Source organism: Notolepis coatsorum (assembly GCF_963971535.1).
Source record: "Notolepis coatsorum genome assembly, chromosome: 17".
In the NCBI taxonomy this organism is placed as follows: domain Eukaryota; kingdom Metazoa; phylum Chordata; class Actinopteri; order Aulopiformes; family Paralepididae; genus Notolepis; species Notolepis coatsorum.
Window position 1 is genome coordinate 51,157,683 of NC_140181.1, and position 23,165 is coordinate 51,180,847.

The window sequence follows — 23,165 nt, forward strand, 5'->3', positions numbered from 1 at the left end:
GTCCAGAACACAGAACGACCCGACAAGGACTGGAGGGGAGTCTGCAACCTATGTACTCTCCCGAGGTGATTGCAAACTCCCAACAGGTGCGTGAAGGTAGAGGATCAAGGATGTCCAAGGGTGGGGGCTGGTGAAGAGTAGAGGAGAGTAAATCATCGCAAGGGTGGGGGCTGTTGAGGAGAGTAGACAGGGAAAACACAGGAAAAGGGTCCAGGGACAGGCGAATCCTCACAGAAATGTGCTATTCGAAACGTAATCCACGGTACAAGATGCTGGTTCAGAATCCGGGTACTGAAAATCTCCACTGAAAAAAAAAAAGTCATCCATTCGCCCACAGGGCACATTGCAGTGGAGCGATGGCGCCCCTAAGAGGATCTGGCCGGTATTGCACATCCTCGAATTCACAGACTAGGGAATATATGCAGTGCCGCTCCGCGACCTTGACCCGGTTATTAATATGGAATAAAAGCAATAACAACTTGCCACGTATTTATACGTGATTCTGTCCACAACGCATGGATTCGAAACCCGTATTTATACGTGGTCGGGCGGCAAAGTGTTAACAATTGTGTGTATTGAGCTGTACTGTATTGTACCAATTCTGCAATCTGTTAATACAATTTTCAATCAATCAATCAATCAAGACCCGCGCCGCGGGCACTGCGTTCCATTCTCAGAATGTGTGAGGATTCGCCTGTTCCCTGGAACTTTTTTCCCTGTCTCCTCACCTTACCAGCCCCCACCCTTGTGAGAACTTTTCCCTGCCTCCTACTCTTCACCAGCCCCCACCCTTGTGAGAACTTTTCCCTGCCTTCTACTCTCCTTCACCAGCCCCCACCCTTGCGATGATTTACTCTCCTCTACTCTTCACCAGCCCCCACCCTTGGACTTTCTTGTTCAATTACCTTCACGCAGCTGTCATAGTTTGTGATTAGCGCCCCTGAGGGCTTTATATACCTGGACCTCCCTTCCAGTCCTTGTCGGGTCGTTCTGTATCTGTGTTCACTCTGTGTTCTGGACTCTGTGTTCATGGAGTTCTGTACGTTACCATCCTATACGTTACCATCACCTGCCGCATCTCCCGCGTGAGACGACGTGCCAGCCATCACCACCTGTCGCCGTTTGCCTGGAGTGGGACACCGTCTTCGCTCTCTAATTCTCTACGGGAGGTTTTCCAGTGTTCCCACTCCAGACGTCAAGCCGGCTCGCCATCGCTCCCGATTCCACGGGAGGAAGGCGTCTCTTCGTGATCCTCGTTCCTGGGGTGAGGCTCGTCGTCGCTCCCTAGTATTCCACGGGAGGACGGCGTGTTCCCATCCCGGTCCCCTGGGACCCCCTTTGTTCTGCGCTGCCCGTCTGCAGCATCCGAGGAGGAGGAGGATCTCCGTGCCCGGCCCCTGCTGTTCGGGCCCCTGTCCCCGTGCCAGGCCTCCGCCGTCGGGCCCCTGTCCCCGTGCCAGGCCTCCGCCGTCGGGCCCCTGTCCCCGTGCCAGGCCTCCGCCGTCGGGCCCCTGTTCCCGTGCCAGGCCTCCGCCGTCGGAACCCTGTCCTCATCCCTGTAAGCAGCTCTGGCCCTCGCCCTGTCCAAGGCCTTAACCCTGTTCTCTGTCCCTGTCTCCAGCCCGCCTCTCCGGGCCTCTGTCCCTGTCCCCCTCTCCAGTGCCCCTGGTCCTGGCCCTGACACTTAGCCCTGGTCCTTAACCCTGGCCCTTAGCCTTAGTCCCTTAGCCTGTTCGCCTCTTAAAGGCACAGTGCCGCATTTTCCAGATGTCCTTGTCTCTAGTGTTTTTGTGTTTTCCCTTAAAGGGACTGTGCCGCTTTTTGTTCTATAATAAATATTTGCCCTGTTTTGGCTTACTCTCATACCTGTCTTGTGTTGTGCGATTGGGGTCGGTTACAAACCATAACAGAATGGATTTGAGAGCGATGCGTCATCCAGTTTGACTTGGAGCATGCACTGTACTATGTGCACTGCCAGTCATCAGGCTATATATGCGGAGATATTCAGACTCTAGATCTATTTGCAGAGCCAGATGAGTGGCAACCTGTGCGATTGGCTCTTGACAGTCGTTCAGTATTGACAAAGCCTACAGTACTTTGCTGGAACGATTCATTTTGCACGTACTGTATACAGTATGTGTGTATGCGCCAGTGTTAATTTAGTCAACTAAAATGATGACGAAAGATGTTCGTCAACAAAGGTTTTTTTCATGACGACAACGAGACGTGACGTCACGTTATTGAAGACCATGTGACACTAATGAGACTAAATAGTTTATTAAATATCGTTGACCACAACTGAGGACACAAAAATGTAATTTACAAAAACCAGGACGAAATTTCTCTTCATGTATGTTGATATTGTTGACTAAAACAAGACGAGACAAAATAATTATAACTTTTCTTAATGCCATCATCCCGACAGAGCAGTGTGACGGGGAGCTCTGTTATTAGCATTAGCTGAAGAGCTATTTGAAAAGCTAGTTTTAGCGTAACGTTACCTTGGCTAAAATTGGGACTATTCATAAACCAGCTGCAGACCTGCAAGCAAAGTACAGCAAGTTGGCAAAGGAGTATTCCAAGGTAAATCACTTTTTCACCAGTAACGTTACATTGTTTGTATTTCCATCTAGCTCACGTTAACTAGTGGCTAACCTAGCTCACGCTAATGTGGCTAACTGATCGACCTCTTGCACACAATTAATGACATGTTGCGGACAGCCATACCGGTGACAATGTTTAGCTTTTAGTGCCAAATGATAAGAGTCTGAGGCGGAGTCTCAAAAGAGAATGTTGACTATTTATTGTGCATTAAAAATCACAACAGAGCCTCTGCTACTAGCTAACCTAAACGGAGCCTTCTGGAAGCAAGTGCAACAACGTATAATGTCCGTGTGGAACCAATGTGCCAACAACCTTTCCGTGGGTGAAGCATAGTTGAGCATAGTTGTCATTTAATGATACTAATACTAATCTATACAATCACCTGTTGTTGAATAAATATCATTACTTTCTATTATTACTTTCTAAAAAAATTATTACTAAAAAACAGTATATATAAAACAGTAGCTGTAAAAAAGAAAATAATTATTTTTTAATAATTTATATAATATACTTATTTTTTTTGTACATCACATCCACCGCCGGAAACGCTTTACAGCGGTATTGCCCGCCATGCGTTGACCGCCAGACCTCACTGTACAGCGTTATTGAGATCAATATTTCATTTTTTCACCATGGCATTCATAATTCATATATACAGCCGCAACGCTCCAGCTGGACCCTATAGGTGACGGCAACGACTCATCTGGTGGATGGTCGAGCGAGTTACACTCGACTACAGGATATGGCTGATGTGCGTCGATTAAATTCATCCGGCCGTCAGATATTGTTGCATGACTCCCGACAGACACAATGTACATAATGGATTGCTTTCTAAACTTAATAATCGATATGATTTCGGCGTTTATTGCAACATACAAACCGGAAATGGACCTAGGCGATCGACGTCGTATACTTGGGATCTTTCACCGCCAGTCTCTTTGAACCACGGTAAGAGGACACTAACGTTATTTTCAACCCAATTGTGAGTTTCCTTGTTTGCAAACCATCTGATCAATATATCCACCCAACCTACATAAAGCATTTACTGATGATCAGGGAATTATAAATGACCCCCCCCCCCTTTCCTCCACGCATGATGAAGCATAACGTATACCGATCATATACAGTTTAATTTTTTTATATAGCGTGTATAGTAGTGATGTGACGATTCATCGATTCGCATCGGTGCCCCGGGATAAACGTTCACGATGCGAGTGCACCGGTGGAATAAGTCCGCATTGGCTACAATTCAGGCTGAACTCGCGATGCATCTTGTTGTAGCGTCTTTGCATCGGTCAAAACCGATTCATTCATATAATTTCCTCTCATCGACTTCTGTCAGCAGTGCACTGTGACTGCACACAGCAGATACTATCTTTGCTTCGCTACTAGTACAGAAGTCTGCTTTGCACTATAAAGTATTGTATATTAGTACACTGCATAGTATATTGTATATTATATGGTAACTCAGTTACTTCTATTCTGCATCGAACATTGTACATATGTCTATACTGAACACTGTGACCTCTTTTTTTACTTCTAATTTACATGCTATAATATTTTATTTCATACTTATCTTGTCTAGCACAGTCTCTGGAGCGTAACAGTAAGAAGCATTTTGTATAAAAGTATTCTGTACTTCTGTATGACAACTATTAAAGAAACTTGAAACTTGAGACTTCAAGGCGAGAGCCGCGTCACAGTTATCAACAACAAACATGAATAGAATTGATCAACTGGCTAACGCTAGTAGCCTCTGGCTAACGCCAGTTAGCCGTTCAGCTAATGCTAAACTACAGTGTCTAACACTCGAACTAACTAACTAACGTGACTCTGCAACATCAGTTCCATTAGTGAGGAAATGGGGGGGGGGGGGGTATATTGAAGACGATTGACAACAGGTTCAAAGATAACTTCACATTTATTGGCAATTCGTTTCTCTTTATATCGCTTCCTCCAGGTTCCAACTGTGTTGACAAAATGCAATCCTGGTGTGGTCAGCTACGGAGCATCAAAACTCTGTGTGTTTTTTAGCTAAAGTGGATAGAAAACACAGTACTATGCAAAAGTATTCTTAGGCACCCAAGAGTTTTTATATAAATTGTCTTACAGTAGATTATTTAATTTTTAATAATAATATAAGCTGCATAAGAATACAACCAAATCCTCTGTCATACCATAAAATTGAATCATTATTTTGCATCGTGTTGAATCGCATCGTATCGCCCCGAATCGCATTATGTTGAATCAAATCGTATCAAATCGTATCATATCTCAACAGGGGGTGAATCGTATCGCATTGCATCGCCCAGTGCTTCAAATGTATCGTTAATGTATCGTATCGTTGGCACCGTATCGAGATACGCATCGCATCGGCCTCAGTGATGGAGATGCACATCACTAGTGTATAGGGGGGAAACGGCAATCGATAATCTATATATGCGTTTAGGCCTATAACTCACGTTCTAGGAATTACTGCAGAAAACGATAAAAACATACTTATATTCTAGAAGGTATTTTTGTATGAATGTATGAATGAAAAAGTATAACGTTCCCACATCCTGAACGATAGATAATCGATGTTGAATGGGCCATAGTAATGTCAATATAGCAATACAATTTTAAAAGTTATAGCCCTGAAGGTGAGCCACTCCATAGACTTATAGCGCTGGCAGACTGGGTACAATGATGGGTACAATGCCCGGCGGGCAATGTGTTAACTAAAAATAGACAAAAATGTCATCCACTTTCGTAGACTAAATCTAGACTAAAACAAAAAAGACAAAATTTAGACAAACTGACTAAGACTAAAATGCTCAGACATTTAGTTGACTAAAACTGACTAAACGAAAAATAAATGAAGATGACTAAATATGATGAAAACGAAAAAGGAGCACTTGACACATGACTAAGACTAAAACTAAGATGAAAATAGCTGCCAAAATTAACACTACTATGCGCACACTGCGGGAAGTGGCCAGAAACGCGCAACTAACCAACTACTATTATATTACTATATTAATACAGTATATTCCACTATATAGCTATAGGTGCTGTATGATGACAATTAGGGCTGTCTTAAATACTTCGAAGCTTCGAAGCTTCGTTTGATGGCACGAGCTTCGAACATAAAAAAAAATCGAAGTAAAAAAAATATATATATATATATTTCTTTTTTTTTGCCTCCAAAATCTTGCGCCTCCATTCCAATGAAACGAAAGTAAGCGGCGACTTCCCGCCTCCATTCCAATGAAACGAAAGTAAGCGGCGCCTCGACTCCACCTCTCTACAACAAGCACGTGGAGATTATCTGTGTTGAAAACAACAAGGACATGTGCAGCAGACATGTCGACGAAGAAGTCATCAGACGTGTGGTTACAAATATGCAAAGACAATGCCCAAAAAGCAAAGTGCCAGATATGCCAGAAGAAAATGGCATATCACAACTCTACAACAACTTTGTCAAATCACCTAAAAAACGTAAGTATCGTTGTACACGACGGCGACGCCACACAAAACATTAATAAGGCTATGCCTATGCTGCTATGACTAATGTGTTACCAAGTTGGCTAATTTAATTGTAATCATCTGCTTTTGTAGGTGCATTGTCTGATATAATTATAAATTATAAATTATAAAGTAAATATAATAAAATTATTTGCTTGATAGACGAAGGTTGCAACATAATTATGTAATGTCATGTCGTTGGCTGTGAGAGCAGCCCCACTCCACCCAGGCAGCGTAGCCGAGTGAAACCTTGTTGGCTGTGTCACAGTCACGAAAGGGGCTACTTAGTTAATTAATCCAATCCACTTTATTTATAGAGCACATTTAAAAACAACAAAGTTTACCAAAGTGCTGTACAAGTCCCACAACATAAGATTAAAAATATATATTATAATTAATATACATATTCGAAGCTTCGAATTTAAATCGAAGCTCGGCCCGAAGCTTCGATTGTCAAAAAAAGCTTCGAAGGTCAGCCCTAATGACAATACATTTGATTCCTATCTAATTTTGATCCATCGCTTGAATACGGCAGGGGGATCCGATGCAGACCCACGGCTCTCGTATTATAATGAGCCCGCGAGGCGTGTCTCTGTATGCAAATGATTGCGCGAGAACGCGCATCCAGTTTAGAATGAGTGGGATTCACCATTCAGAAAACCTGGGTAAGAACAGATTTGGACTTTAAGAACGGCTTGATGAATGTGGCGGTGGCTTTTCTTATTGTTCTCTTAACAGACAGGTAAGCAAGAATATAAGAACAATAATAAGAGTATTGTTGAATGAGGTCCATTATATATACATTTGATCGTTGATCTGACATTTATTTCTACCGCGATCACAGCTATCTGTGTGGACCGTGTATGGCTGTTTACCGTTGGCTGCGGTGGGGGGGGGGGGGGGGGGGGGGGGGGCGGCGCGCCGGTCTAAACAACATTGCATGCGTGCACGAGGAAGGATAATAATTATGATCTAGTGTTGATTTCAGGAAGATCCGATAATCAGACAAAAAATTACCGTGTTTATTGAATTACACAAAAACGCAGTTTTCGCGTCTTTTCCCTGGAATGACTCAGAAGCACCCAAACTATATTCATATTCAAAACGGTGTAAAACGGAAATGTACGGATGAAAAAATAATCTGTTTTTTGCACGTTGACCAGAAGCAAGTCACTGAGACTCGACGGTGTTATTAGACCCATAGCTATACTATAAAATATAGGTTTAGCTCTACAAACTACAACTACGTTTACATGGGTTTAATGGACGGCAAGGAAGGGGTCACTTCCCGGAAGGGGCGTGGCACTCAATGTGTTAAAGAGAGAGTCCACTACCTGCACTTGACTGCTGCCGTTTTTAAGTTAAGTTAAAGGTGCTATATCTCCTCTCTGGTAAACAAGAATACCCTGAAGACTCTGGCAGGAGCACTCATTCAAGGGTACTATGACTATGCGTGCACCTCATGGTACCAAAGCACCTCAAAGGCGCTTAAAACAAAATTACAAACATCACAAAACAAACTGGTCAGACTACTACTTGACCTGAACCCCAGAACCCACCTCACCCCTGCCCACTTTGACAACCTAGGATGGCTTAGAGTAGACGACAGAGTACAGCAACTTGCAATGGGCCTGGTCTACAAGATACACTATACGACCGGGGTGCCCATGTACATGTCAAAATACTTCCCAAAGGTCAGTGAATACCACAACCACTACACCAGAGGAAGCTCAACAAATCATGTTAAACCCAGATTCGGCTCAAACAAGGGACTAAACACGTTTCGCAATTATGCCACAACAATGTGGAACGCCCTACCCAAAGCTGTAAAGGAATGTGAATCCCTGCCCACATTCAAAACCGCTCTTAAAGAGCACCTACGGGAGGCTGCAATTCGAAACTGGCCACCGTAAATGCCCAAAACCCCCACCACCTCCTAATAGACAGTCTCCTCCCCACCGCATGTATATATTCCCTCCCCGCCGTATGTATATTTCTCTCCCACCCACCCACCCCCTCCTAATGTACAGTCCCCTCCCCATCATATGTATATACTCTGTCAGGATCTAGGGGTAACAGTACTGTATATTTGAATACCGTTTATGTCACAAATGTATCAGTACTAAATACCTATATGTCCCTATGCCATAAATGTCATGTATGTTGTGTATGTCATAAATGTCTATATGAATTGAAAATGGGGGACCCTGATGGAAACAAGACAAACGTCTTTCTCAGGTCTGCATCCCCTTAACAATTGTATGTATTGAGCCGTACTGTATTGTACCCATTCTGCAATCTGTTAAATAAAGTTTTCATTCATTCATTCATTCATAACAGTGAGCCACTAGATGTCCCACTAGAGCAGTGGTTCTCAACTGGTCTAGCCTCGGGACCCAACATTTTCCTTAGTCATTAAGCCGCGACCCAAATTTTTTAACCACTATGATTTATTTCAAATGTTTTTTGTTGCAGTAATACACAATCTTTCATGCACTGTTAAAAACATGAAATAAACACAAAAAGTGCAACAAAAGTGCAACTAGGGCTATAAACCCAATGAAATAAAATAATAATAAATAATATATGCTTCTTAGCAGATTTCTTAGCTTAACATAACAGACCTAAGTTTGGGGGAACTAATGGGATAACTGGTGTTGCAACAAAAGTGCAACTAGGGCTAAAAACCCAATGAAATAAAATAATAATAATAAATAATTATGCTTCTTAGCAGACTTCTTATAGCTTAACATAACAGACCTACAGTAAGTTTGAGGGAACTAAAGAGATAACTGGGGTTGCAACAAAAGTGCAACTAGGGCTAAAAACACAATGAAATCAAATAATAATAATAATAATAATAATAATAATAATAATAATAATAATAATAATAATAATAATAATAATAATAATAATAATAATAATAATAATAATAATAATAATAATAATAATAATAATAAATATATCCTTCTTAGAAGACTTCTTAGCTTAACATCCCAGGGAACTAATGGGATAACTGGGGATGTTGTTTGCTCCTGACAAGAGTCTCAAAGTCTGGGGTGATGGTAGACAAAGCAACTCTGAGGTCATGCTCAATGTCCAATCTGTTCCCCTGCTTTGTCTTCAGCTGGACCAGAGCTGAGAAGCCACTTTCACAAAGATAGGTAGTGGAAAAAATATATAATAAAAAATTAAAAAGATGTTCTTTCTTTTTTTACTTTTTCTTCTTCTTTTTTCACACACATCCGCGACCCACTCAAAATGGCCCTGCGACCCACTTTTGGGTCGCGACCAACCAGTTGAGAAACACTGCACTAGAGGACCAGCATGTCAGCATGTCTCAACTAGCAGCATGTTTATCCAATCCATGTGGGGAAATGGGAAGTAGGGAGGGGATACATGCATGCAACATGTAAACAACATTAATTTTGGACCCGCCAAATAGTTTTTAATGATAAATTAATAAATCAATAATATCTTTGAAGGAAAAGCTATACGTTTATTCTGCACCTTTCTAAAAGCTGATGTATTATTGTATTGTATTATGTATGTATTCTTTTCTATAAATGATTAGTCTACATAATAATGTTATCTATAGCACCTTTAAGTTAAGTTGTACCTTTATTAATCCCATTGGGGAGATTCATCCTCTGTATTTGACCCATCCTAACTATTTAGGAGCAGTGAGGCAGCCACACAGTGCGGCGCCCGGGGAACAATTCCAGTTGTCATGCCAGTACCTTGGTCAAGGGCAATGGCAGGAAACCTAGCATGCATGTCAAGGAATCCCACACAATCTCCACACAGAAAGGCCGCCTGCTGGGGTTTGAGCACAGGACCTTCGTGCTGTGAGGCAACAGTGCTAACCACTGCACCCCGTGCCGCACACACACACAGGCCACACAAATAAACAGCAAGAGTTTGAAAAGCTTGTTTGAAAGCTCATATTTTGATTTTATACACCCACTGAAACAGAAGGGCAATCCTCCTCTTTTTAATTCTTAGCATGTCTTCTCTTGTAATTCTTCTTCATTGCGTTGCTTGTTGCCATTATAAAACCCTAACCTTTTCTACGGATATGTGTTTTAAGTGGCACGGGGTATAGGGTCAGATACATGGCTTAACTCTTAATTGTAATTACATAAGCATTTGTTGAAAAAAGGAACAATGCAAGGAAACAAAAACATTTATTATTCATATCATAAGTGTATAGGGAGGTGTAGTGGTTACGTCATTGGTGTTTCCCGCGCGGTCCACCCTCCTTGAAATGGCAATGTATTTCAAATGGACCCATTTCTAAATCGTTTTGTTTAAAACAAATAAAGCATGAACATTGGCATGGTGTACCTTTCTGTGTGTATTCATCCACAATCTATAGCTCAACATGAAAAAATTCGCAATGAATCGTAAAAGTAGCAAAATAACAATGTTTACGTTTTCGTTCACTGAGGAACTACACTTCACTTTGGCGCTCCTGACTAACGTCACCACAGTGTAGACTCCTGTGTCATGAACCAAATTAAAGGTACAGACAAAAACAATGGAGACCAGACAAGTACTTAAGGTTTTTAAAGAAAAGTAATTTAATTATGCTATTAAACTATGTACAAAAAGGAATTAAATAATGAGTTGTATCAGTAATATCAGTAATGTAGTGAGTGCATGGATGAGTCAGTGTGTGGTGCGTAAGTGATAAGATATTAAAGAAACAAAACAAACCAAACAAAACAAAACAGAACAAAATGTCATGACCAGCTTGGAGGAGAGAGACAGCCAAAATGGAGAAGCCAGTCCTTTTGGAACAGGTGTGCCTCCTCCTCCTGACACACCTGCCAGGGTGCCAGGCTGTGAATGACAGACAGGTTAATACTAGGGATGCCCCGATCGATCGGCCACCGATCGTTATCGGCCGATAATCAGTATAAATATGCGATCGGTGATCGGTGATAATGCTTTATTTTCGCCGATCGTCAAAGCCGATCTCATTCACTGAGTTCTGTCTCAGACACCGGGTGGTGCGGGGTCTGCTCCTCCCTCCCGCACGCATGTAAACACGGGTCTAGTCTAGTGAGACGGGACACGGGAGGACGGCGTCGGCGTCTCCCAATGATAAATCCCTATACGGGTGGGCCGCGCGGGAAACTAAAGTGACATCAGACTACACCTCCATATAGGGGAGAGTGGCGTACGTACCACTGCCTATGTAATAGAAAATAGAAACTGAGTTATTATAACACCAAATACTGTAGGTATAGTTGATCAAATAAGTGGGCCAGTGTTAAATTAATAAAAATCATGAAATAATAATATAATATAATAATATATAATATGATAATATGATATAATAATAGAATAGAATATAGAATATAAAAAAGAGACCTAATAGTTATAGACTAAAACACACAAAACAATTAAATTCACATAGTATGATCTAGCTATGTGACAATATATTGTGCCAAAATATGAAAGTGTAAGAAGAAAATAATGGATTTTGATATCAGCTCATCGATTGCTTTTTTTTTTTTATTATTATTATCTTTCTTCCCCTCCTTTTTCCCGATTTTTCTCCCATCCCACCCTTCCTGGTTGTTGCGTACTTTCCCCTACTGTTGGTCCGGGAGACCGGAGACTGTCACATGCTTTCCTCCGACGCATGTGCAGCCTGGGGCAGGCCAACCTGGCCGCGCAGGTTCTCACCGGGGAGAGTGTAGCGTGTGGGAGGCCACACTATCTCTCCTCAGTTCAAACCCTTGCTGAGCAGGCGCCCCGACCGAACTGTAGGGGTCGCTGTCCACAACGCCCAGGACCCACCCTTCAGCTTTCCCACCCCCTGATACAGCCAATTGTATCAGTGTGAGAGGACATCCAAGCTGATAGCAACGCCGGGAGCTGGATTCGAACAGGCGAATCCTAGTGTCTCCCGGTCATCGATTGCTTTTTAATCATACCAGCAAAACTGCCCAGGGAATGTCAGACTCGGCTAAATGTGTATTGCCATTCATGACAAGATGATTAGGCTTCAACATGTTACTATATTACATAACAGTTGTTTACATTCCTTACATTCAAGTGTTAAAGCTGCATTCAGCAACTTAGAGTTGAGTGAGTTTACCTGGCCAGCAGAAATAGAGAAAGCTCTAAGGAATGCGATGGTAGTATTCGTTTTTCTGATGTGACTCCAGGAACACCACTTGGCCCAAAACATCAAAGATCAAAGATGCCAAGTGGTGTTCCCGGGGTTGCACCGGAAAACTAAGTCCTAGTCGAAAAGTACACAATGTGCAAAACCACCTGCCAATCAGGGGCTGGGAAATATCTTTTATGATTCAAAATAAATGTAATATTAAAGCTGCTGGTGCCTCTGGGAGTCTGTGGAAAACCTTTAATGCATGGGCTTGAAAAGTGATGCAGAGCTTGCTCTATTTCCGCTGGGCAGAACACACTAATTTCTTAGAAGTTGCTTACTGTAGCTTTCATTGAAATATTGTGATAATATTGAATTATTAACAAAGTATCATTTATGGAATTTAATCATGTTTTGAGTGATCCTCACACCTGTAGTATCATCACAGCCCTAGTAGAATAGTTTTGCTGTACATCCCTACAGACCTACAGCCCTACATCCCTACAATGCCACAGCCCTACAACCCTATAGTCTTACAGCCCTACAACCCCACAGCCCTACATCCCTACAACCCTACAGTCCTACAGTCGTACAGCCCTACAACCCCACAGCCATACATCCCTACAGTCTTACAGCCCTACAACCCCACAGCCATATATCCCTACAGTCTTACAGCCCTACAACCCCACAGCCCTACATCCCTACAGCCCTACATCCCTACAGCCCTACAACCCTACAGGCCTACAACCCTACCAACCTACAACCCCACAGCCCTACAACCCTACAGTCGTACAACCCTACACCCCTACAGCCCTAAAGTCATATAGCCCTACAGTCCTACAACCCTACAGCCATACAGTCCTATAGCCCTACAGTCCTACACCCTATAGTCCGACAACCCTACAACCCTACAACCCCACAGCCCTACAACCCTATATCCAATATCCATACAGCCCTACATCCCTACAGTCCTACAACCCCCAGGGCTATTCAACTAAATTGTTCAGGGGGCCACATTGTCAGAAACCCAAGGGGCCAGGGGCCGGACTGCCACTGCGCCTCCCCGTGCTATGAATATATGTACACTTGACACAACACGCAACCACATTTTCACAACTTTTATTTAACTACATTGCAAAAGTAGTATACTTTTCAAGAAAAGTGCTTCATTTATGTGCCACATCTGCAACATCTCCTGCAAAAAGTGCTTCATTTATGACTGTGCAACAACTGCAACATCTCCTCTTCAACATTTCAATATAAAAATAAAATAAAAAACAAACAAGTGCATGATGTGCATCTGAACATTCTAACATCAACACTTGAACAAAAACACATTTATAGTGCAGCTGAGCTTATGAAAAAGTGCTTCATGTCTGTGCAACAACAGCAAATCACAGCATCTTATTAGCACTTATTGTCCACTCTTAACTCTCAAACATCAGGGGGGGTGGGGGGCAGACAGGCCTAGCCTACTTACACACATCTAATGAGAGAGATTGCACTTCTTTGACTGGGCAATGGCAGAGAAAGAGGGTTCATAGGAAGTGAGGGCTACCCACAAACAGTGATGCAAATGCTCATTTGTCAAGGAGGCACGGTTGCTTGTTTTAATGGCATTCATGTGAGAGAAACTGGATTCACAGGTGTATGTTGAGCCAAACATTGTTAGCACAGATATTGCCAGCGTTTTTATTTTGGGGAATGTGTTGACATGAATACACTTTATCCAAAATGTTGTGGTGGATTCATTCTCAAGTGCCTGCTTCAGAGCAGATGATGCTTGCATGTCAATTATTTCAAGTTGCAGGAGACCTTCATCAATGTGAAGTGATGCAAGGAACTCTTGTCCTTTTGTGGAAATAGCAGCTACATTGGCAAATGGGTTGCTCACAAAATGCATCAATTCTCTGGGCATGTCAAATTCATCAAATCGACTTGCAAAGTTTTCCCTCAATTTATCAATGAAATCTGTCATTAATTGAGTGACTTTTGGCTCAATTGTGCGTGTGAACGTTGACATGAAAAGAAAAAAGTAAAAAAAAATAATAAAAAAAATTATTTAAAAAAAATTATTATTATTATTATTTTTTTTATTATCATGTAATCTTTTGCGGGCCGGTCAGAATCATCCCGCAGGCCAGTTGAATAGCCCTGCTATAGCCCTACAGCCCTACAACCCCACATTCCTATATCCCTACACACTCCTATAGCTCTACAGCCCTACATCTGTCGACTAGCTTTAGAAGTTCCATGCGTGCATAAAACATCCTTTTCCGAGAATAAATGCTGTTAAGATGGAAATACACTGTGTTGTTTGTGAAACTGTAAGAGGTGTTTAATGTGCTGTTATCCCCTGCCATCTGGACTGAGGCTGCGGTTACACTATGGCCAGTTTTCGTTTCAGTTTTCAGTTTCAGTTTCGCTTTTAATCTTTCAAAATGTTCAGTTGCTATTGCATGCACTCATCTGTGTTTCACTACACACTTGAGTGCATGCTTACCAACTGTCCGTCTGCAACACTAGTATCACCGACATCTAAGAAGGGAGATCCCCCTTGAATGGCCCTTCTAAGGTTTCTCTCCTCCACACTGCCTGTGGAGCATTTTTACCTATTGTTAGGTTTTAGTGAGTTTTTCCTTACCTTCGCGTGGGGTATGTCTGGGAGTGCTTGCATTCTTTCATTTATTTGCATTTATTTTAAATTTGTTGGACCTTATGGTGTCCTTGTTCTGTTCTTGACTTATTGTTGTGTTTTCTTCTTGACTTGTTTAAAGAAGACCTGTATGGCCCATGGGGACATTAACGTGTGTTGTTGGGCCTTATAAATAAATTTGATTTGATTTTGATTTGATTTAGATTTTTCAGAACGCTACGTAATGGCAGGCAAGTTAGACATCGTTTTGTCTCTTGACCACCGAGTGATGTTTATACATGTAGTACAATGCCAAAGCAGTAGGTGGCGATGCAGTTCAAACATGAAGGCCATTTTCATCAGAAAGGTTAAATGAGTCACTCCACATCCTGCTCAATCTCAAAAGCCACCATCTTTATACCTCGCATGAGCCATTTAGCCACATAGCATTTATTTCTTCAGCAAGAAATAAAGTGCAATAAACAAAAACGGATACATTCACTGTGTGTTCTGCCTCATTTGTTGATGATTTGTTGATGAAACAAAACTAACATCAACACAATTGACCACCAAGAGCGGAGTTTAGTCTCACAAAAATATCGCAGATTTCGTTAGCTTATGTGCTAACGTGATTGGGATATACCAGTATAACAGTATAGCATTGTGGCTAGCAGTGTGGTAACGTTAATGCTAGCAGAATTAATGGATGTAAACGTTATTTAACAAAAGGGAATGCAGACTGTTGTAGCTTGGACTGGGCTCCTTATAACAATAACTTGACAACACGATGGTAGCCGCAGCTAACAGGGTCTGAAAATAACGTTAGCTAGGTAGCTAACGTTAGCTCACAAGCGATGCTAGCCAGCCAGCACCAAACTGATGATATCAGACGTTGATATCAGGAGCTATCAGTAGCTAGATAACATTAGACAACGCCTCATGTATTAAACAAAAGTGAATAGATGACTGGGCCATTTTGTTTAATGCTTGTTATGTTGAAAGAGGAGCTCTGAGCTGCTCATGCAGTCGACTCTTGCGTGGTAAGGGTTTGTTGACATGACCTGAACAATAAACTGTACTGGTCGGATAACACAGAGGCCCTCTACAGGAAGGGACAGAGCAGGCTGTTCTTCCTGAGGAGACTCAGGTCCTTCAACGTGTGCAATAGACTGCTGCAGTCATTTTACCAGTCTGTAGTGGCCAGCGTCCTCTTCTATGCTGTGGCATGCTGGGGAGGCTACATCAACTCAAGGGACACCAACAAGCTCAACAAGCTGGTGAGGAAGGCTAGCTCCGTGGTGGGAGTTGAGCTACCTAGACTAGAGGTGATGGCAGAGAGGGGGATGAGAAGGAAGCTGGCTGCCATCCTGGAGAACCCCTACCACCCTCTCTACGACGAGCTAGTCAAGATGAGAAGCCCGTTCAGCCACAGACTCATACCCCCCGACACTCAACTAACCGCCTCGGACAGTCCTTCATACCAGCGGCCATCAGGCTCCACAACAGTGGGCAGGGACTGCTGCCAGACATTGACCTAGAACTAATAGGAACCCAAGGAGGACAATAACACAACCTTAGGCATACTGCACCTTATGTGACACTGTGAATACTGTGAATAATGTATATTTCAGTTAGTTAGATAGTAAATTATAACACTACCTTATGCATACTGCCCCTTATGTGACACTGTGAATACTGTGAATATATATTTAGATAGTAAATTATATTGACCTATTTGTTTACACTGCTTGTGTTGTTTTTACTACCTGTACCCCCCCCCCCCCCCCCTTCCCCCATGCTGCGCTATGATGCCTGAATTTCCCCAAGGGGATCAATAAAGGAATATCTTATCTTATCTTATCTTATCTTATGGGTGGGTCTGGGAGGGGGAGAATTTGGCGTCGGTCTCTACTGGGCATTGGGCAGAACGGCTCCGTATCCGGCTCGCGCAGATTACATGGCACCATTGTCGGCGAGTTTTGGCGAGTTTCCAAAACGAAAACACCTTTTCAGCGTTGCCACTAGGACAAACTGCCAAAACGGCGTTTTTTTTTAACTTGGACATGCAAACGTAATCATTCAGCAACAAAAACTTTGCTGTTTTCCCCAGTGTAACCGAGACAGGCTCCAGTCCATGAGCGGACATGACCGGTTAGCCTAGGCATTGTCCAACTAACACCTCTTCCGAAGGCTAACTGGTCATCTCCGCTTCTATTCATTGTGCTAAGCTAGGCTAACATGCAGCCATATAGCTTTCTACTGAACGCACAGAGAGGAAACTGGTATCTATTTTCTTGTCTCTCTCTGGAGAAGACGGTAAGCTAATTTCCCAAAATGTTGGCATGTTCTTTTAAGATTCAGAATCCTAGATATTTAATATTATGGGTGACCTGAAGAGGTATGTCTTATTTCTGTGACTTCAGCATGATTTACATGTGGTTGTTTTGTGCTAAAGTTGTAGACTGTGACAACAAATTATGTATTGCTCGTGGTGATGTCACAAGCAATACATTTGCTTTGATTAATCGATTAGCTGTGCTTTTTGGAACCAGCAACAGTGCCTATCTAATGTATTGCCCAACTTGTAAGGTTTTTACTCTTGGGTGTGGGGTAGCCAGGCAGGGAAGCAAATACTGTAATTAAAATGTGGTGTGTGCTACACCCACCATGTTTAACACTTTCTTTGCCAGGCTTATGTACATCATTATACCATCCTCTGCCAGCTCTATTTGTCTATGGAGAAGTTCCCCTTCTTTGCAGGGCTATAACTTTTTAAATTGTATTGCTAAATTGACATTACTATGGCCCATTCAACGTCAATTATCTATCGTTCAGGATGTAGCAACTTTATACTTTTTCATTCACATATTCATACTAAAATACGGTCTAAAGTATAAATATGTTTTTATCGTTTTCTGCAGCATTCTGCAGAACGTGATTTATAGCCCTAAATGCATTATATTGATGATCAAATACAGTTTGATAGCGATCGGCGCGAGATAAAAATTCTCAAATGGACGTGCTTCTAGAAGTTACTACTTATTATCTGATGTTGACCGGATGGGGGGGGGGTCGTTTATAATTCCGTGGACAACGTTAGATGATTCATCTAGTGTGGGTGATATGATCATTAGAGCAGTTTGTATCGAACCCGGTAAAAAAAAACGCTGAATCTTACCCCAGTCTCCTCGGGCCGTTGGGCGATGAGCATGGAGCAAAAAGATTCCTATTATGGGATGTTGAAATATGCGATCCATCTCCAGGTTGTATAATAGTATATACGTCCAAATCATGTTGTTTATCGAGTTATTGGTAACGGATCGCTATCCATTGTGTCGAGCCCGAGTCCCGGGACCTATAGCGAGTGGTCGGACCGATTTTGGATGAGCACCAGTTTCCGTTTCCGGTTTCCGGTTTGGGCGATCCGCCGATCGGCCACCAGATGGTGCTCTTGAACCGTTGGATAGTTGAGAGGGGATCAACAGTAGATCTCAAGTCTCCGCGGGAGAAATAATGATTGCGATCACAGATTTTTTAAATATTGATCTCAATGACGTGTTACGGCGTCATTGGCAGAATTAGCATGGCGGGGAATGACGAGGAAAGGTGTCCTTGGCGGCCATAGTGTTAACAAAACAGAAAATAAATAATGAAAATTAGATTTAGACTTGTTTCTTTGCAATAAATCCACTGATTCAAGAATGTTGTATACAAGTGTTGAAAAGATCCATAATGTTTCTATTTGGCTCAGTTTGTTGGGTCAATTAACCCTTTGGTTGCCAAAACGGAGATCTACGTTTCTGTGGCCCAGCAGTTGAGTGCCAGAAACGTAGATCTACGTTTCTGTTTCGTTATTTCTTTTATTTGCTATTGCCATTCATAATCCATCGAGGCACCTTGTGCAGGCTGTCCTGAATGTGTCTGAGATCGCAAACGGCCAATACTGCGGCCTAATGCCTTGCGGCCCTTATTGCACTCCATTTGAAACTATGTGGTTTGTTTTCTTGGCCGAGCTGCGGAGTGGGGGCGGGGTCTGAACACTCCAGCAAGACCACAGTTGCCTCTATGAGGGATTGCAGCGTGTGTCTGTACTGTGTAGCGTATGCCGTTGGTGGCGCTCAAAGCATAGAAGCCCCCCCCCACACACACCCTTTCGTGGATGCATGATGAAACATAATACCGATAATCTAGCGTTGATTTCAGATCGATTCAATAATCAGGCGAGAAATGAAACGATTTATAATGAAATGCAGATAAACGCTGTTTTGGCTGCGTTTCCTGGAATTACACATAATCGCTCTGGAACTATGCTCGTATTCACCACGGTATAAAACGGAAATGTATGGATGAAAAAATTATCTGACAATCGACGGTGTTATTAGATCCATAGCTATAATATTTAATATAGGTTTAGCACTGCAAAACACCAGCATGTATCCCCATTGAACAGAACGTTGGCACTAAAGGCCCACAGCGCCCTCTGCTGAATGGCACTGGATGTGTTAAGCCTGTCAGTGTTGTGTGTCAAATTAAGGCTTCTAACAATGGGACCCAATCGAATCTTCATTATTGTTTTGGAGGGGGGGGGGGGGGGGGGGGGATTCAGATTCTTTACTCATTTAACTTTTTACTACCAAATTAAACATTACAAAAGTTAACATTTCTTCTGTTTCTGAAGTGGGGTTTGGATTTTGATTATGCTCACTGCATGTAGTCTCCTCTCTGGTTCCAGTCAAGTTGTTGTCCCAATATTAAAACAATGATAAATAAATAAAATAAACTAGCACCCCCTTTGAGAATTTCAACACCTCAACAATTCTGCACCCAGTGCCCCCCAACACTCTCTGAACACCCCCTGGGGAGTGGTAGGCTAACTGACCAGTAAAACGGATGAGCTAGGGGTAGAGAGACTGACCAGTAAAATGGATGGCCTAGAGTTAGAGAGACTGACCAGTCAAATGGATGGCCTAGGGGTAGAGAGACTGACCAGTAAACAATAGGTCCCTGGTTACGTTGCCCACCATCTCTGCCAAGGTGGCCATCTCCCCCTAGCATGGCACTAAACCCCTAAACTGCTGACCCTGCACTATCCTCTCTGATGTTTAAAAACAGGAATCTGGCAACCACTGAAGAGAAATGTGAGTACACTGTGTTCTACTGTGTACTAAACCAGGGGTTCTCAAACTTTTTCATACCGCAACCCCATTTTATTTTGGATATTTTTTTGGGGACCCCACACTTAACACATTGAGCGCCACAAGCTTCCCCCATCCTACACTGTTTAGCGCCAGCTTTTCATGACAATTTTTGCAATATTTCACGATCTTATATTCGATTGTATATTCTATATTATAGCTATAGAGACAATAGTATGTCTCATTTGACAGGCACTATTTCTAGTCCAACATGTAAAAAATAGTTTGTTTCTACACACTGTAGTTTGTAGTTTATTACATGCTAAACATCGTCCATTTCCAAGATAATCCAGTCTTTTTCCATAGATCGCAAGATAAAATGCGTTATATGCAATAAGCCCAAACCGTTCTGGTTGATCCCCTGAAACCCCAAATACTCCCAAATCAAAGGTATATACCATGTACACATGTGCCTTCACAAAATTATCAAGGGGGGTAGTCTTACCCCAAAAATGCGATCGTTACAAAGCGATTGGTTTATGTCCGGTAAAGTAAGACACTGTTACATAAACATGTTTCAGGTTCAGTAAAATAGACATAGGAGGTACTTACCTTAGCCAGAAGGTAATCCAAAAAGAATAATTCCAATTATCCCATCGGCGATTGCGATTACTCGTTTATATGTAATTATACGTGTTTACGGGATAGGTTTTGAGGTGAGTAGATCTGCTAGCGATTGCTTTGGAAGAGCCCCCCCCCCCCCCCCCCTCAGAGCAAGTCTCGATAGTCCAGTTCATTCATTGCCTCTCCTAATCCATTTCTTATTGAGTTCAAAAGGTAGGCGATACTGCCACCTGGTGATATTCGATCTGCATTGCAATTCAAACATAGGCAAACGAGCCAGGGACACATAGAATGATCCGGATGATGGTTTAGAACGGGGATCAGAGGAAAAAGATCAAAGGATCTAAAACTTATTATTACGTGTTTGGCGCTCAAGCGTTGGCGGTGAAACACGTAATATTACATGTTTGGCCCGAATTAGTTAATGTATCATGTAATTTCAATGTGGAATTAAGGAATATCAAAATAAAAGTACACGTTGTTGAGCTTGATCATGCATATTTATTAGAACATTTAATTACAGCACTATGTTATCAATACACATTTATAAAACAAGGCATATTTAGCCAGAATATGTTGCCAGAACATTAAAATATATTTAAAAAAAATTGTACTTGCCAATGGGCGACTGTCACTACCCGCGACCCCAATTTGGGTCGCGACCCGTAGTTTGAGAACCACTGTAAACATCTAAAATACTGGGTTGATATGTCTATTTTATGTGTATCTTCCAATTTCATGATTTGATATGTCTATCTTATGTGTATCAGTGACAATCAAACCATAAACAAAGAGGCCTATTAACTCATTGGGCGCCACCCTCTTTCCCCATCTGTACTCAATGGCGCCAGCATTATTGACCATTTTAGCAATGTTTGCAGACCCATTGTGTGTTCTGTATTATAGCTATGGAGACAATAGTATGGCTCATTTGACAGGCATTGTTCATAGTCCATCACTGACTAATCAGTTAATTTCTGCATACTGTAGTTTGTGCGCTATTACACGCTAAACATCGCCCCTTTCCAAAATAATCCAGTATTTTTTCATAGATCGCAAGATATGACGCGTTATATGCAATATGCCCAAATCGTTCTGGTTGAACGCCTGAACCCCAAATACTTCCAAATCAAAGGTATATACTAGGGATGCACGATATTGATTTTTTGACACCGATATCGATAACTTTATGCTCCTCAAGCCGATAACCGATACCGATAACCGATATTTATTGTATTATATATATTTTTTTAAATGTATATATATATATTTTTTTTATCAATATTATTTTTTTAGTATTTATAAGCTCCGACGTTATCGGTACTGCTATCGGTACTCGAGAAATTATGGAGGTTTTTTTTGAGGAATTTAAACGTCGCAAACTAATCTTGTTGGCCGTTTTCTATATCTCTCCTGCCTCGGTGTCTCTGCCTGCGCGAGGAGCGGGCTGTGCTGTGCTCACACACACACTCACTCACACACACACACACGGGTGCTGCCGAGTACAGACAGCTCTGCTCTCATCATGGTGGACAGAACGAAACGTTCAAAAGTCTGGGTCTATTTTACTAAAGTCGATGCTGACAACGCTCGTTGCCACAAGTGCAACAAGACATTTGCCAGTAATGTATAAGCGCTGGTACTTGTCAATGTGGCTGGCGGGGAGATAACGTTAGCTCCGAGTAGAATAATGGCTGACAATCCGGAAGTAAATAAACTAATGAGAGCTTCCGATTGGTGGTAAGAAGAAGAGGTGGGTGCAAGCGGTGGGACGTAATTGGCAGATCGACTGTCTGCCTCCGAATGTAACGTGACTACGTCACAGCCAAGAAAGGGAGCGCTGGATTTGTGAAAACTCCCTGTTCCTAAACCACACGCTATCATTCGTACCACAGTACTGGCAAAACGGGAGGAGGCTATAATAAAAACAAGCGCCCTGTGTGTGTGTGTGTGTGCATGTGCGTCTGTATGAGTTTATTGTGTGTTGTGTGTGTGTGTGTGTGTGTGTGTGTGTGTGTGTGTGTGTGTGTGTGTGCGTGCGTGCGTGCGTGCGTGCGTGCGTGCGTGCGTGCGTGCGTGCTGCGTGCGTGCGTGCGTGCGTGTGTGCGTGCGGTGCGTGCGTGCGTGTGTGTGTGTGTGTGTGTGTGTGTGTGTGTGTGTGTGTGTGTGTGTGGTAGGATGGTCATACTGTGAGAACAAAGCCCACTCTATGCATAGTGATGTGTATAAAACACAGAACTGACCAGGGGCTAAAAACTCCTATTCCAAAACCTATTACTCCCTCTGCTGGTGAACAGCCAGGAGGGACACCACAAGGAACCACAGGGGGCTTTGGCCAAAATCCTCAAATCTGGAGTGACCCTTTTCCTTTTTCATTGGAAGCACTTTGCAGCTTATGTCATTTAGGACATATCGGTGTATTTTTAGGATAGGCTTAGATATTAGTTGTCCTCAGAATTACATTCCTGTAAACAGTTCTAATAATGATATGATGGTATTTGCACTATGCACACTATGCATAATGTGATTATTGACC

The 23,165-nt window shown here is 42.4% G+C and overlaps 1 protein-coding gene across 1 annotated transcript in view; it reads left to right on the plus strand.

The window, feature by feature from the left end:
• Positions 1 to 9,882: 9,882 nt before the first annotated feature.
• cfap74 (cilia and flagella associated protein 74) overlaps positions 9,883 to 23,165 on the plus strand; it is a gene marked incomplete at both ends in the record, with an annotated part of 422,090 nt that continues 408,807 nt past the window's right edge. The window contains one exon of the mRNA XM_084333450.1: positions 9,883 to 9,959. Within this exon, the coding sequence (XP_084189576.1) occupies positions 9,883 to 9,959 (77 nt within the window). The remainder of the gene's footprint in view (positions 9,960 to 23,165) is intronic.